This window comes from Saccostrea cucullata, unplaced genomic scaffold, assembly GCF_032062105.1.
Source record: "Saccostrea cucullata isolate Sc308-1 unplaced genomic scaffold, CSIRO_AGI_Scuc_v1 ctg1305, whole genome shotgun sequence".
Taxonomy (NCBI): domain Eukaryota; kingdom Metazoa; phylum Mollusca; class Bivalvia; order Ostreida; family Ostreidae; genus Saccostrea; species Saccostrea cuccullata.
This window is the reverse complement of record NW_026921094.1, coordinates 91632-108433: the sequence shown is the minus strand read 5'-3', so window position 1 is coordinate 108433 and position 16802 is coordinate 91632. Positions and strand designations below refer to the sequence as shown.

Here is a 16802-nt window from a genome sequence, read left to right as displayed (position 1 = left end):
AATAGATATTGCATGGCACAATATTGATGAGGTCTGCACAATGTAGAATTACGTTATTATAGATGACGGGAGCTGTCATAATAATAAACTCCGTCTGAGCTCACCTCAGTAATTTGATCTATATGAAATCTGACGAGGCAACTGACACAAAAGACGAAGATAGATTAACCAAACTACGCCAGGAAATTAAAGCTTCCCTAAAACTGGCAATTTCCTGGAGATTTGTCCGGACCATGATTATGTGGTAACATTTGATAGCACGATATAATTAAAGCTACTGGCTTTTTAAGCCAATTACTTAGTAATGTGAGATCATGGAATCTCCTAGCTTTACTTGTTTACTGGCAGATTGAAAGGACATGTTTCTGTGTGTGAGGGGAGGGGGTGTCTTAAATTAAAGGTTAATTTTCATTAAATATTCATTAAAGGAAAAAATCATAATATAAACAAAAAAAAAAAAGATCTAAATAGGCTTTCTTATAATCATTGTTGAATTAGTTTGGGGAAAAAATAATATAAACAAAAAAAGATCTAAATTGGCTTTCTAATATAACAATTATTGATTTAGTTTGGGGTAAAATGAAGTTATAAATAAATGGACTATTTCCCTGCAACCCATTTTCCACACTTCAACCAACTTTAAACCAAGATAGCAAATAGAATTAAATAAATTGAAAATTAAAGTTGTTAAATTTGGAGTAATTAAAGTTTGAGTTTTTAAGTACCAGTAAATGTTCTGATGGACAATGATGAAAAATACTAAAATGTTATCTCAGAATGGAAAGGAAGGGGAGAGGGGAGAGAGGGAGGGAGAGAGAAGAGAATGGAGAGAAAGAAAGAGAGAGAGAAGAGAGAGAGAGAGAGAGAAGGGGGAGGGAGAGAGAAGTATGTTAGATGTGATTTTGGAGAAGGGATTTGTATCAAGAGAAGTAAAAATGGAGACCACATGTATAAGTTGTGTATTGCTGGCTGTGTTTTTGTCTGTAATGGCTCATTATCCCCCTCTGTAATAAGTGACACATGTTAGCTACACGGCCATCCATGTATTGTCCAGGGAGTCTGTCGACCATTGCCAGCTATCCAAGAATCATCTACATATCTACAGGTCTCCGATTCACCAGCCCCTAATGGAGGATTAATGTTCAGTAGTTCACTTTACTGGAGTTTTACAATGTGTGTGTAAATTTTAGTTCATGAATTATTCTACTGGAAAAATTGATATTGGGATAATTTTTCACGTGAATCATGTGGAAAAAAGTGATGCAGAAATGGAAGGCGAGTCGCGACGAGGCGGCGATAGCGGAGAGGAGGGGGGATAACTCTGAACCCATGCCAAAGTCTGTCAGTGCCCCAGAACTTGTTAACAATAATGTTAACCTCGTTAATAACATTACGTTAGATCCAGTGCTGGTAAGTTATATGATACAGGGCGTTCAGGTAATACAGATAAATATTGACTTGAGTTTCCCAGACTCTGGACAAATGGAAGTATTCATAGCCGAAACTGAATTAAACAGAAAAGTTGAATAAGATATGAAAACTCTGGATATTAGGGAAGATGTAAATAAAAACAGTATATTTTCATTACAAGGAATTGGACCCAAATTTGCTTCATCTTACCCTAAATTGTGAGAGATGTTAAATTTAGGATATAAATATTCTGTATATCAATGCACTGTATTGGTTTGTCTTTCTATCCTTTATGGTACATTTATGTCAACAAGTATGTAAATCTTTCATCCTTTATCGCCTAGTTCTCTCAGAGTTTTTTTGACCTGTGGGACTTCAAACGTACTGTTAGAGTTTGCATATCTCAATTACATCAGTTACATTCTCTGATATCAGAATTGTCTCCCTTCTGTAAGTTTTTTTAAAGAAATATTTCTTTTCCTTATCCAGTCCTATGATCAACTTTAAAGTTAAATTTCTGCCTATTTTAATGCTGAATTGTGCATAAAGGGTGTATCTGTTTTGATAAATAATTAAACATTGAAATTTTGTACTTTTATATGCTTGCAGAAAATTTTTTTCTTTATTGGATTAAAATTGATAACAATAAAGGGAATATCTTTAATTTATTTGTAGATTTATAGTGGAATCTTAATAAATACATTTAACTGTTTGTAGAAAATTTTTTTAAAAAATAGCTCTGTATACATCTATTTTCTAAAAGCCTGGCCTATCCAGGGTGGACTTTTGAGGCTGCTGTTAAGTGTATTTCAAATAAAAGTAGTTTGTACTTTATACTTTGGTCTCAGTAGAAGTGTGACATCATATATATGAATGTGTGATTTTCACCAGTCTGACAATGTTGATGCTGGCATTATGTATGATGTATGGAGTCTGTCAGATTTGGAATACTGAGTACCACTTTGCATTTAACTATGAATTGTTAGTTTTCTGTTGTCTGAATTCCTATAGCTGCACTCATACTTTGGTCTCTGTAGAAGTGTGACATCATGCATTATGAAGTGTGATTACTACAAAGGTCACTGTTGATGCTACTCAGGCAATGTAATCTAATCAGGTAGTCAATGTGTCCACTACTTCAATTTAGTAAATCCCAAAGAACTCATTTTCATATCATTATTAAATGAATTGTTACTGAGAGATTTTGCAATGCTTGACAGTGAATTCCTATAATAAACTGCATGCATTATATGTGAGAATATGTAGATAAGATTCTAGTAAATTACAACAAAGGTTACTGGTCAGATATACTCAGAACCCTGATGTAATCTAATCAGGTAGCCTATGTGTCCAAAATGCACATTATAAATAACCATGCTTTCATTTTTTCATTCCTTGTTAAACATGTGTGTGAGATCAATAAAACCATGCTGTCATCTTTTGACATTCCTTAAATAAACATCATATGTATGTGTGAGCACAGGATGACAACAAATATAAATAGTTATAAAGATGATGGAGTGGATCTAAAACAGTCATAAAATGTGGGTATGGGCATTTATAAAATGGTGGAGAGGACTGTGAACATTTATAAAATGGTGGGGAGGATCTATGAACATTTATAAAATGGTGGAGAGGATCTATGAACATTTATAAAATGGTGGAGAGGATCTATGAACATTTATAAAATGGTGGAGAGGATCTATGAACATTTATAACATGGTGGAGATGACCTAAGAGCAGTCAACAATTGACCTGTATAAATTATCTAAATTCAATCAGTAGAAAAGGCTGGCAAATTATTTGCTCTGAGAGCTAAGAGGTCATGCTCTGTGGAAGTAATTTTATCTATATTTAGCTAAATTGTTATATTTGACAATGGGGAATTGAAACAAATTATTTTCATAATCAAATAAGTAAATGAGTATAATACTAGAAGTATTTTTACAATCATGGACTCCAGAGATATCTAGAATTGGTGTTTTCTCTGAACTTGTTGTATGTATGTAGACATTTGTCATTTTTTGTTGAATTATGTGAGATGGTCCATCTCTCTGGTCATTTGATGATATCTAGGAATATTTAGGATGTAAGGGATGGAGGATGACCTGCTTTATTTGTTGCTACTCTGAGCCTGAACCCTTCAGACAGGTAAATTCTGAGAGACATTACAATTTGTCTTATTTGCTAGTTATGTACAGGAACTACAGCTACTGTAACTCAAAAATTCTGTGCTATTTTACATACAATATGCAATTGTAATGGATTTAGGAGAAGAAAAATGTGAAGGACCAGACCAGGATTTGAACCTTGACCCTCTAAATCTCTAGTAAGGTGCTCTACCTACTGAGCTATCTGGCCCCTGTCAGGTGCTCTACCTTCTGAGTTATCTGGCCCCTGGTGATTGAACTTGTTTGACCTTCACCTTCTTCCCTCTGTAAAGGTCTTCACCCCCAAAGACTCTTCCCTTGCAAGTCTTCCATCTGTCACTTCCTGGGAATGGCACAGCACCAAATGTAATGGGAGCGCTGACAGATCTCTATTCACACAAGGCCACTGCTGTAATTCTTGGAGTAGGTTCCAGTGAAGTCCCTTTAGTTATGTCATGTATGAAAATAGTGAATGCAAACAGGAAAGTTGTTATTCGTAATGGCCAGGTCACCAGGGGGATGTTTATTTACATGATGTAGGTGAAAATTCTTTTCCACTAAGTGCCATTTGATAAATGTATTGTTGCTGGCACTTAGTTTATACTGAGACATATGTTCTGATCCAGTAGAAACAAGCTGAGTAACTCTGTAAAAATGATAGGCATCCATGGATGACCCTAAATAGGAGCTAGTTTGAGAACTTGCAAAGTTTGACATGGGGTTTGTATATTGTGTAAAACCACTCATTTTTAAGGGGGTTAATTTGTTTTTTGTCAGGGAAGATTGCTGATTTGTAGTCTTATGATGGTCTAAACGAATTGGATTTAATGATCTTTCAAACAATTTTGCTCCTTTTTAAACTTGCCCAGACACATTTTGGTTATAAGTAGAGAGATAGTACCAACTTCTTTGAATTTGCCTGTTGTAAATTTGTTCAATTGATACAAGGGTGAATTACAATGTATTTCATTGTAATACATCCTTCCATCACTCTGTTCTTGACAATCAATTTTTCAAATCAGTGAGCTATAAATGATGTGCAGCTGTTTCAAGTTACAAAGAGATGGAACCACTGTATGTTCACCACAAAATCTTTAGATTACAAAATTCTAAATCCAGAAAGACAAATCCCTCTAAAAAAATTTTCCTGCAAACCACAAAACTGAACTTCGTGAAAACTACTCACAAACTGTGATATTGAGTGTTGTGTATTGATTTCTTTTTCTCTCTGCAAGTAATGGGTATCATTCTACTATCAGAGAAAATGAAAAAAATGTATAGGCATGCATTTATATCAAACATATTTTTATTTTGGAAAAGAAACATTAAGGGTTTATTCATCTGGCCTTCATCTGTAACTTTACTTAATGTAGACTGTATTTACCTGTTTTCTTTTTTCAGACCAAGAAAGGAAGTTTGATCAAAAAGAAACAGAATTCCCAGGAGGCCGAGGTGGAAGAAACAGTAGAGGGTGAGTACAATGTCAATCTAGAAATATTATTATTAGAGATTATTCATTCAGACATTTATGACATACTGTAAACCAACTTTTGTTTGTGACAAATAATTTTCACAAATCTTTTTTGACATGTTGTTAATAGACACAGAAATTTTAAGGACCGGTTTGCGGTGAGAAATATTCATGATGACAAGGCTCACGTGAACCTGGCTAAATTTTTTCGCATGCAAATAAAAGTTGGTTTACGGTATGTATTTTGATAGATTTCAATAAAACAAAGAGTGATTATACAGTACAGACATTTTATACTATAGTATCATCCCAAACTATGTATGCCCAGAGACTGTTAAACACAGTGTGAATGTATCATCTTGTAGCTGATCAAGTCCTTGTAGGGCATACATTACACACTAATGGTTGTCAGAAAGATTCACCCATTCTTCATAATTGTGTCATATTCAGATCTTCACCATCTCTCAATAATATGAAATTTATTTCTCCCATACTCAAGTAACCCAATATATTGAGATATAATGAGTTGTGAGTTCTAATATCATACATTTGCCTTATTTTCAACATAAATTGTACACACTAAGTTGATCTCTGAAGATGATCTATTAAGTTTTGAGTACACATTCTTGCTGCTATAACTGTTTGTGCCATTTTCCAGAATTATTAGTAAATATTGAGATGTAGAGATAACATCCTGTAATGAGATTCTCCATTTAATCTAGTATTTTAAACAAGCTCAAGAGATTTCAGGGGCTCGTAGAACTGACCCTAATAGGTTTGTCAAAAATCTAGATTGATTATGATTTTTCTAGCCATTAAGTTTCTCCAAGAAGCTGCAGTGAACAAAGAAAGCATTTTATTTTCATTATCTTTTTTTACCACTTTATGATGATGTCTCAGATTATCAGAGAAGATTTTGAAAAGTGTGTCAATGCCTATTGTATGTTATTATCGTGAAGACTATTACTTATAATTGAACCACCTTAAAGTAAACATTTTCTTCTGACAGTTTTATTAAGAGAGTGTACATGGGTCATTATCAGAGAGTAATTATACTTATACTTTCAACAAGGTGGTTTAGATTTGAGTGTTGACCCCTTTAAGTAATTTTTTTTATTGCAGGTTTTTTTATTAGTACGAGGACTGTTATATATGTTTGTTGTGAGTTGCGTAGGCAGTGATGACGCACACTGGTGATGGAGAAATCATTTAAATGTTCTTACGGCTTGATCCCCCCTCGTGTTGTTGGCAGAGATTTCTTGGCTGCATCTAATTCTGTCAGCCCTTTGCTTTGTTGTGCATCGTTTGCTATTCATAGAAAACAGACATATAGACAAAAACAATCTGCACACTTTTAACTTCCCTCGTAATCAGCTGAGAACACTCACTTAAGATTGTTCCTAAATCAACCATTTGTTTGCAGCTTTTTTTAAATAGGTATTTTTGATCTTGAAAAAATGTTGAGGTCAAATTTTAATTGGAAACCATTTTTTGAACCATAAATAGTGGTCATATGGGACCATGATAAGAGATTTTTATATGATGATATATGTATAAGGTAAAATCTTCCTCTAATAAACAAGAAAAAAATATTGTATTCATATCTACATTCAAGCATCCTTGGTTAGTTTAGATTTATGGAGGCTAGGGGGGTTAACAAATTAACCATCAGATATAACTTATTTTTTAGATATGATATTTTAATCTGTCAATTAACAATCATTTCGCAAAGAAAAAAATAATACAATTTAGTTATAAAATTAATTCATTTTTGTATATCTTTATATGGAGTTCTAATCTTTCAAAGGAGATAGATATAGTCTAAAAATAGCAACAAAACCACCAAGCCCTCTTAAATTTGTTTAGATCTTGCAGGAACTTAAGGCTACAATAGGAGCCATCAGAATATGTTTTGATCCACATTATAGATTAAGATTTTTTATGAAATTTTATTGAAGAGGAGCATTTTTAAAATTAAATTGTTGATCAGCAGGGCCATGTAATAACTCAGATGAGCATTGTGGCCTATGGGCTTTCCTTGTCTTGATTACTGCTGCAACCAGCATAAATACCTCGTGTAACTTACACCTCTCATTAACTTTACTCTTGTGCACAACGAAAAGTGCAATAAATATTAATTATTTATAGTCTGTTTCCATTGTAAAAATTTATTACTTATCAATACATCCAAAAGGGCAGTAAAAAATTGTTTATTGATGAAAAAATCATTTACGCATTTATTTTTTCCAAGTAATTTATACGCAAAATTCAATATTGGTATCAATATATGTTATCATTCTATTCCATTCACAGAAACTAAAAACCTATATCACTTGGTGTTAACACAGCTAGGCAGCATGTAGTCAGTGTTATGAAATATAGGTCTTTGGTAGAGATAAAATCGGGAGAATTCTGCCGGCCAGATGTAAGTCTGCCTCCCACGGAGAGAAGAGCACCTGTTAGATAGAAGCCATACCGCCTCATGTTGTGTAAACTCTCAGGAGATGTTAACAATAAATCTATTTACTGAAACTATCGATTGCTGATAGATGGTATAGCACACAGTGTTGGGATTTCTGGTTTTTTGTTTTGTTCAGTGCTTCTGTTTTTGGGTGGTATATAAAATGAATTATGAAATTTGCCTTATACCTGTGACCCTAGTTGAAGCATAACTATCTGGTATAAATTTAAAAATTTTATTTCAAAAACAGCATGGCCATATGATAAGTAATATCGATATTCAAGCATTCACAAGAAATGCAGAAACACATTTGCAATTGTTCAAACCATGACTTCTGGGGAAATTGGGTTTGGCCACTATATCTGACAGGGGAGCAATTGATAAGAAATTTGCTGTTAAACATTTTTTTAATGATGGCAGGACTACACAATATCACATTCTAAGTTGTATTTATTCAATGTAATTTTCTTCAAATACGAGGGTTGATCCAAAAGTAATGTCACAACTTTGATAAAATCAGTATAAATTGACGTAAAGTAAGAAAATTATATATGATGGAAGTTGCATTTATTTCAAATCAGACCTGAAAATTTCAAAGAAATATGATGTATACTTTGCAAAATATCGGATTTTAAACAATGTGTGTTTATGGTAGTCACTGCACCTAAATATAACGTCATATGACAGATACGCACTGCATACTTTTAAGCTTTTCCCCTTCATTTCAGTAAGAAATATTTGTGATTCGCAAACACTTTCACCAATTCCACTTTCTTTAAGAATTTTTGGTACTTTTATACACTCACTCTTTTCATAATTAAGCTCTCTATCAAAATTTTTGGAACAGTAGCATAAGACAAACTTAAAAATTCACATGTCACTCTATAAGTTTCTCTTTTTTGACAACATCAGACACCATTAAACGTTTCCGCCTGACTTCCTATCTTTCGGTCTTCTTGTCCTCTGCTGATCATTCAGTGACCAATCTGACCCACCCCAAATTGCTGAAACCATCTATTAAGATGTCTCTTATTTACATTCTTTATTCTGTAAGTCTGATTAATTAACGTTACTGTCGCTTGTGGTGATTCCCATATTTTGAAGCAAAAATGCATTACACCTCGTCGAGGCGTTTTTTCCCATTTTGACAATCCCTTTGTTCAATTTAACAGAGTAAAACAACAATGTTTATGATCACAAATACCAATGCCGTCATTTAATTTTCAATTAAAGACTATATAGAAAATGACAAGAATTGTGACTTTTAAAAACATCGGGAGATTAGGTGCTTTTTTAGAATCTTTTTATTGTGTTTGTCTTTTTCATTCTAAGTAAATATACACTTTAAAACGTGACGTTCCGTTGTGATGTGGCGACACCCTCTATGCTCTATGTTTTAAACAATAATTAAACATTATTGAATTTAAATTTCAATGTTAATTAAATTTATATTTGTGCATATTTTGGTATATTGTATTTGATAATATGACACCAAATATAAAAGATATGGACACTGTGACATTACTTTTGGATCAGCCCTTGTAATAAATCATGGGCTCAGAGTAAGGTTAAAATTGGTCACCAAATTTCACATAGCCTAGTACATGTTGAGACACAGAGAAGAGGACATGTTAGGCTTAATGATATTGAAGCTTTGCAAAGATAAGTGTATTCAAGTTGGAATATGTCATGATTCTTATAAGGCTATAGAGTAAGGTCATGGGATAAAAATTTCTCTGATGAATAAAGATTTTAAGGATCATATGATTAAAGGCAGTTCAACAGGACTCAGGTGACTATTGTGGCCCATGGGCCTCTTGTTAAACGCATCTTTGATGAATCAATAAACTTTTTCTGACTTTCAGCGGGGGAGATTGACCCAGTTTACAGCCTACTGAAGTGTGCTGCAGATCTTCCAAAGGTTGAAGCCAGCTGTGGGAGTTTACAGCCTACTGAAGTGTGCTGCAGATCTTCCAAAGGTTGGGAAGCAAGGCAGCTGTGGGATCCATGCCCAGTGTTCACACCTGGGCACCATAACACAAGGTTATCACACCTGTACAACACAGGGTTATCACACCTGTACAACACAAGGTTAGCACACCTGTACAACTCACAGTTATCACATCTGTACAACACAGGTTTATTACACTTGTACAACACAAGGTTATCACACCTGTACAACACAAGGTTATCACACCTGTACAACACAAGGTTATCACACCTGTACAACACAGGGTTATCACACCTGTACAACACAAGGTTAGCACACCTGTACAACTCACAGTTATCACACCTGTACAACACAAGGTTAGCACACCTGTACAACTCAGGGTTATCACACCTGTACAACACAAGGTTATCACACCTGTACAACACAGGTTTATTACACTTGTACAACACAAGGTTATCACACCTGTACAACACAAGGTTATCACACCTGTACAACACAAGGTTATGACACCTGTACAACACAAGGTTATTACACTTGTCTCTCTGTCTCTCTGTTCATCTGTCACAGTTGAAGACATAAGATAAACATATTACATCTATGCACACAAGGTTATTCTGTATAGGTCTTTAAAGTATGTTATATTGTGTGTCACTTTGTGAGTCTGTCTCTTTATCTGTATGTGAAGACATTACCTTCATAAGAGAAACATATTGTCTATAATAGAGCATCTTCAAGCCTTTGTCTTCCTAGTTGTTCAATTCAATTTAAATTAAAATATTTTCCTTTGGGGTTTTTTTTTGTTCATTTTAAATGGAATTTAGTTTACTTTTTAAGGAAATTTTTATGAAAGTTACAGATTGCCTACAACTGCTGTGGAGATGACATACACATATCTTAGTGCAACCAACTCACATGCATGTGTCTTTTCAACAGAAAATTTACCAATTATATACATACATAACTATAGCTATTTTCATAGAAAACTGGCAGAGAAGTAGGATATTTTATTCACAAATTTTAAATAGTAGCTGCAGTGTGGCACATGAAAATTTTGCTAAAACAATCAATCACTTCACAAATCTTAGAGTGATATTTCACTAGCTGTTGTTTTCTTTGTGAATGAATGATATTCTGTTGCTAAACCATATAGAAACTGATCAAGTGTGAGTACTAACTTAACAAGGAAAAGGAAGGTTTGTTTCCAAAGTAAAGTTCTTGATATTCATTTTTGCAGTAACAATTATATTCTAAAAAAATACTTATAACATGTACCTTATACTTGATGTTGTTATTTTCTTATCTTCTTTTTTTTTACAGATATTTTTTTCTTTTTTCCCTATTATGACATATCTATATGAAATTATTTGTTATGCGTGTCAACTACTTGTATTATGTACAATAACACACTAATACCAGTTAACACGACTGACCACTGCAGTGTCTTTTTAACTTGATAGGTTTCAAAGAAAGAGCTCAACCATAACAAGGCCTGGCCAATCAGCAAACTTCTACAGCAAGCTTAATTGTGATTGGCTGCTTTAAGATGTTTACAAGCAATCTGATTGGCTGTATATATTTAGTGCCAATTCATGCTCTTATTTAATTGGCTGCTTTCCTGTTTTGCTTGGCAGAGAAACTCTCTGATTTTCTTCTTGTGTCAGAGTACAGTAGTGCTTTGTCAGTCTCTGAGAAGATTCAGATTTTATAGCCACAGACAGGGACCGACACATCCTGTTGATGCATCCTATATTATAGGAACAACTTAGCTACTTAAAAAATAAATTTAGAAAAAAAAAACATGCAATGAACTTTGTCTATATTTAATTGTAGCCAGTTTTCTTGAGAAAACTAGGGCTGGTTCATTAACTGAATTTGATTGTGGCTTGAGTGGATTTTTTGTTAATATTGATATATTTTCAGACACTTTTTTTGCTGCACTCAATAACTTTATAAAATTAATAATAAACCTGCTTTTGTATATTTTATATGTTGCTGTTTTTTGCTTGTCATTGTTTTTTATTTGCTGCTTTTTACAGCTTTGCCATCTTATAAGCCCTGCAAACAGATATCGTGTTTGTTTTTTTCCCCACGATATTAATTTTTAAGACCTTTTTTTATGTTGTTGTTTTACTATATTAAGCTAAGTGTTGTTTTTAACAGGGAACTGTGATGTAACAGATAGCTTAGGCAGTGATTTCAAGACCTACTACAAACAAACGAGCCCAGCCATCAAAAAACAGAACTCATCCCCCTTTATAATTCCCTTCTGACATTTGTGTCATAATTCCCAAAATTCATCTGAGAACTTTTTGTACATAAACTATTCAAAAAGACCTTTGTATTGAATTCAGTTTTTTGTTAAATTCTTTTTTGTCATTAGTTTTTTTTCATGTCTGTATATATTGTATTATCATTATTATTATTTTTTGGAAAAAAATGTTTGAATAAACAAACATTGTTAAAGATAAAATTAAAAGATTTTTTGTATCAAAACATTTATTTGGTTATAGGTAAAATAAATGACAGTTTGGATGGATTTGACATATAGGGGTACTAAGTGCATTTATCCTCCCCAGTTCTTGATTAATTTCTGAGATTTTTAAATGTACAAGTTCCCATTAATTCTGCCTCCCTTATCACCCAGACCCTTTGTTGTTAATTTTTTTATGAATATTTTTGTATAATTAAAATCTGAAGAAACACTTTTGCTTCCACACCCATTTCCTTGAGAAGTTTTCATAAATTTTGAATATTAATGATTCCCTCAAAATGCTTCATACAAAATTTACCATTATAAATTCCTTTAAATAGTTTCTTGGTAATTCAATGAAAAGGGTCTTTGTATTACTGCTATACATGGTCACATGCCAACCTTACTCCCTCGTTAATATTTTTTGTTTTAATGACTATTCCCTCCTACCCTACCACAATATTTCCCTAATTATCCTAGTACATTCCTCATGTTGTGTTTCCCATATTAAGGTATTATGTGGTTTATTTTAGGACCAGAACAAGACTGGATTTTTTTTTTTTACAAGCTTTCTCATTTTACCCTGGAACATCAGTGTAAAATTTTAATCAATATTTAATATAGAATCCTGTTGATTTAATTTTTGTAAATGTACTTATTTCAGTGTATTGTTAGGATTTTTTTTTCATTGTTTGTCAGAAAAAAGCAACATTTATGCAGGGTTTTTGATTAGCTGTTGACACATTTCAGTTTTATATATATTTACAGCCATTTGATTTTTTCTTTTAATTTTCATAGAGGTAGGAATGTATGAAAAAGAGCATTATTTAACTTTCATGAAAGTTTTTTTCCCTCCATTTTTGGGAATACTTCAGCTTGTTAGATATACTTTGTTTTAGACACCCTGCCACAAATACAGTGTATTACAATTTTCAACAATTCTATATTTTCTTTTTTTTTTCTTCAAAATTTATATTGAATAAGGAATCCCTCCCCCCCCCCCCCAAAAAACTCACTGCTAAATCTTCACTGATTCAATTATTAATTTTATGCCTGCATATGCTCTGAAAATTTAATAGTTTCTGTGCAATAAAAGGTTCTTGCTTTAGGCACTTTATTGGCAGTAATTATGCTGCGGCACCATCTAAGCAGTGATTGTGTAGCGATTTGCTAAAGCACCACCTTAACAGCAGTGATGTGGTGGTTTGCTCAAATATTGCCTCAGTCATAATAGCATGGTGGCTTGCTAAATCAATGCTGCACCACTTAGCAATAATTTCATGATGGGTTGATAAAGCACCACCGGGTGGTTTCATGCTAAAACACCCCTTTTGCTGTAATTATGTGGTTCCTCGTTAAGGCACCATCTTCTTGGTCTTGATTAGGTGGCAGGGTTTCTATAGCTGTTGTCGGTGGTAGATTTAAGTGATGACATTCTCCCATTGTTGTACAGATGTGCGTGGATCATGTTGAATTGTCATGTTGTTTTATTGGGTAACCAGTCCCACTATAACCTTTATACATTTTTCCATTTATCATTATTGTTTTTTTCTGTTTATATATATTTGTGTAATCTTATTTCAATAAGCATTTGTGATAACAGAGTGTATATATAGACACTGTATTTTATATGACCTCAGTATTACACATTTTTATCGGCACTGTTTTTGGTTTTTTTTTCCCTCACCGTTTTATTAAGTTTTTGGTTAACCTGTATACAATGTAGATATGAAATCAGCAGAACTTGTCCATAAGCTGAGTGACACAGGAAATTTTATCCAATCCTTCTCCATGTGTTGTACAGAAAATGACAGGTTTATTTTTATCAGATCTCATTTATGCCTAGAGTCTTACTTGATAATTCCATGAGTGGACTTGTAGTGTAAAAGAATGAATATTGTAATGCATATATCTTCTTAGGTTTTGTGTCCCCATGTAATTGTCCCATCCGTCTGTCTGTATTAGGGTTAATTTATTATGATTATTCCTTCACCTTTTTTCTTGAAGGGAGAGACTTGTTTTGATGATTGGTTTTGAAAATTTTGTTGGATTGGAAATGGATGAGCCATTAATTGTTAAACATGATCCAAGATGGACTGACTGATTGCTAGTGGAACAAGACTATGATACAGACTTTCACAATTGTTTTTAAAACAGTTTTGTATATTTACCAATCCCAGTTAAGTTCTATTCTCTTTAGAGAAGTGGACAGCTTTCCACCTGCATCCTGTATATGGGGGAACGCCTGTCCACTTCTCTAAAGAGAATAAGTTAAGTCCCAACATGTTTCTTTTTAATGTACTTACTTTGTTAAAACACTAATGTTGATGGTATAGAGATCTACACAAATTTAAATCATTAGTTAAAGACAAGGATAGATATTTGAAGTAATGTCTGCTAGGTTTATGATAATCTGTCAGTCTGTTTGTTTAGTAATAAAGTCAATACAAAATAGTAGTCCTGTTCTGTTTCTGATGTGAAACAAACTAACAGACACACCAACAAACAAACCAACAAAGCATTCTGGGAGAAGAGAAAAAGCCTTGATTTTTTTCCAATCTCAGATGGTGCCATATCAGGAAGACACAGCTTCCTATAATCTTACAGTAATTAGTTTTGAGATTACGACTAGAGATTTTTTATTTCCCCCGTGATTGGTTAATGTAAATATTGTGTCTTAGTCACTATAAACAAGAACAGATAATGGGTATTACAAAACTAAGCAGCATTGATTTTGTGACAATTTTATTTTGAGGAAGGGTTTAAAATGTTCATTCCTGCTGGATTTTAAAAAAAAGCAAGTCTTCAAGAATTACTAGAGCATTTTGACAAAGTTTTTACATGTACTTTATATTACACATCTTGGGCCTATTTTACATAAGAAATCACAACTATATAAGACCAAAATCTTATGTTAATTGTAAAATTTTCCAACATAAATTATTCCATTAATAAAATAACTAGACAAGTGTAAATATATCTTTGTATCTTCCCTTATACATGTATATATTTGAATTAAAAAAATTGATTAGCAGAAGTAAATTTTGGTCTTAGTCGTAAGTTCTTTAGTCAAATGGGCCTCTGTGTGCTAAAGAATCGGAATTAAATTCGTAAGTTTTCTGGTGAAAAAAAACAAGTTACCAATTCAATTACAATTTAGTCAAATCAACTCAAACTGTCAAGCAGACTTGGACTTTAGACACTACACACTTAGACTATGGGAAATAAAACAGCTCTAGCTATCAACGAGCTGTTATCGTCTTACCAAATCTGCTCTGGGACATACAGCTATAAAGCTTTTGGAACTTAAAACTAAAACATATAACTTCTTATAGACCAGGTTGTGTATTCTTCTGTTTTGTTTTTAGCAAGCCACAGTCCCAAAAATCGTCGAAAAAAGTTGAATTCTCGCATGAAAAGTTTTTCGTTGGACACACCTGAGCCGTCGAAGCACCTGCTGGCAATTGACGAGATGACGAAGAAAAAGAGCAGCTCCTTTACTAACACTTGTTTTGGAGGTGACTAAATGTTGACCACTGCTAATCTGTCTATCTGTCTGTCTGTATCCTCCCTTTCTGTTCAGCCCTGCTCTCGTTCACCTCTGCTATTATGCTAATATTGAGCTCTCCAGTTTTGACTAAATTTCCACTTTCATACTTTCCTACAATAAATGCACAGATTCTGTTTGTTGTAATTTTCACCCAAGATTTTTACTGAGTATAAAACTTGCATCTTTCTTTACCTAATCTTTTACATTATAACACACTCTGTCAGTTTTAGTATCCTTCTTTAATTAAAACATACTTAGTAAAAAATTTTCTTTGTCTTTGGCAATGTTAATTAATATGCATATTTCTGCATCTGCGTCTTTGTTTTTAAACATTTGAGCTGCTAACAACATTAAACTGAAAGCATTTCAAGGAAGAGAAAAAATTTCAATAAAATTCAATGTATTTTTCTTATCAAAAGAATTATTAATCATTTCCTCACAAGTTTTGCTTGTAAAATTTTTGAATTTAAACAATGATTTCACAAAAAAAAAAATCTTTCTTCACTTTATCAAACTGTGGCTGAAAAAATCTAGATCAATAAGGCAACATTTATTACTTATTTCTGAATGTCTGACTGAGCTGTACACTGATGGCTTTCTGATTCAGCACAAACACTACTGATCAAAGCAATTGACATTTTCTTTATTCTGTCAAAGAATCTGTGTTCCATCCATCCCCTTTCTTTTTAATACTTTGGTATTTTTTTTTTTTTTAAACTTGCGTCTTTCGTGATTGTATAAACTTTATCTTCCCTGATCAGTGAATTTCCTATTGACCAATGGTTAAATTTCTTTCTGTGATAATGTTGTGAGTTTTCTCCCTTGTTGAATGGTGATGTAATTTTCCCTTGACCCCTGCTGATGTTGTTTCCTGGTCGTGATTTGTCTTCTTTTTTCCAGTAGGTCCGATATCTCGACTGCCGGCAGATTCCGAGGGTAAGTAGAACTACACTAATGGTAGAATAGGTCCACTGCTCCTAATCAGAAACTGGGTGGACGTTGGGCTAATGTCTAAAACTGCATGCCACATAACATATAGTTACTAGTGTCTAGGTTTCTCATTAAGATGAAACTCTTGTCCAAAAGGACAGAAAAAATTGTTTTGTTGATCAATTTTTACCTCACACTTAAAATTATTTGCATGACTTTTATATAATGTTAAGCACAAAAACTCATTATGTTTCTATAGCAATGACAGCAGTTTTTTTAATGCATCTAGACATGCATTATAAAAGGAGCATTTCTTCAGTATGATAGTACACATGTAATTCTCTTTTAAACTCTGATTTATTTTCAGCTACTGGGTTTTTAGCACATTTACAAAGATGCATGGTGTTTG

General features: G+C 33.2%; 1 protein-coding gene across 1 annotated transcript in view; it reads left to right on the top strand.

The window, feature by feature from the left end:
• LOC134259170 (uncharacterized) overlaps positions 1 to 16802 on the top strand; it is an 80120-nt gene that overhangs the window by 57479 nt on the left and 5839 nt on the right. Inside the window, exons 12-16 of the mRNA XM_062741771.1 lie at positions 4962 to 5031; positions 9358 to 9413; positions 9472 to 9583; positions 15249 to 15431; positions 16364 to 16399. Of these exons, the coding sequence (XP_062597755.1) occupies positions 4962 to 5031; positions 9358 to 9413; positions 9472 to 9583; positions 15249 to 15431; positions 16364 to 16399 (457 nt within the window). The remainder of the gene's footprint in view (positions 1 to 4961; positions 5032 to 9357; positions 9414 to 9471; positions 9584 to 15248; positions 15432 to 16363; positions 16400 to 16802) is intronic.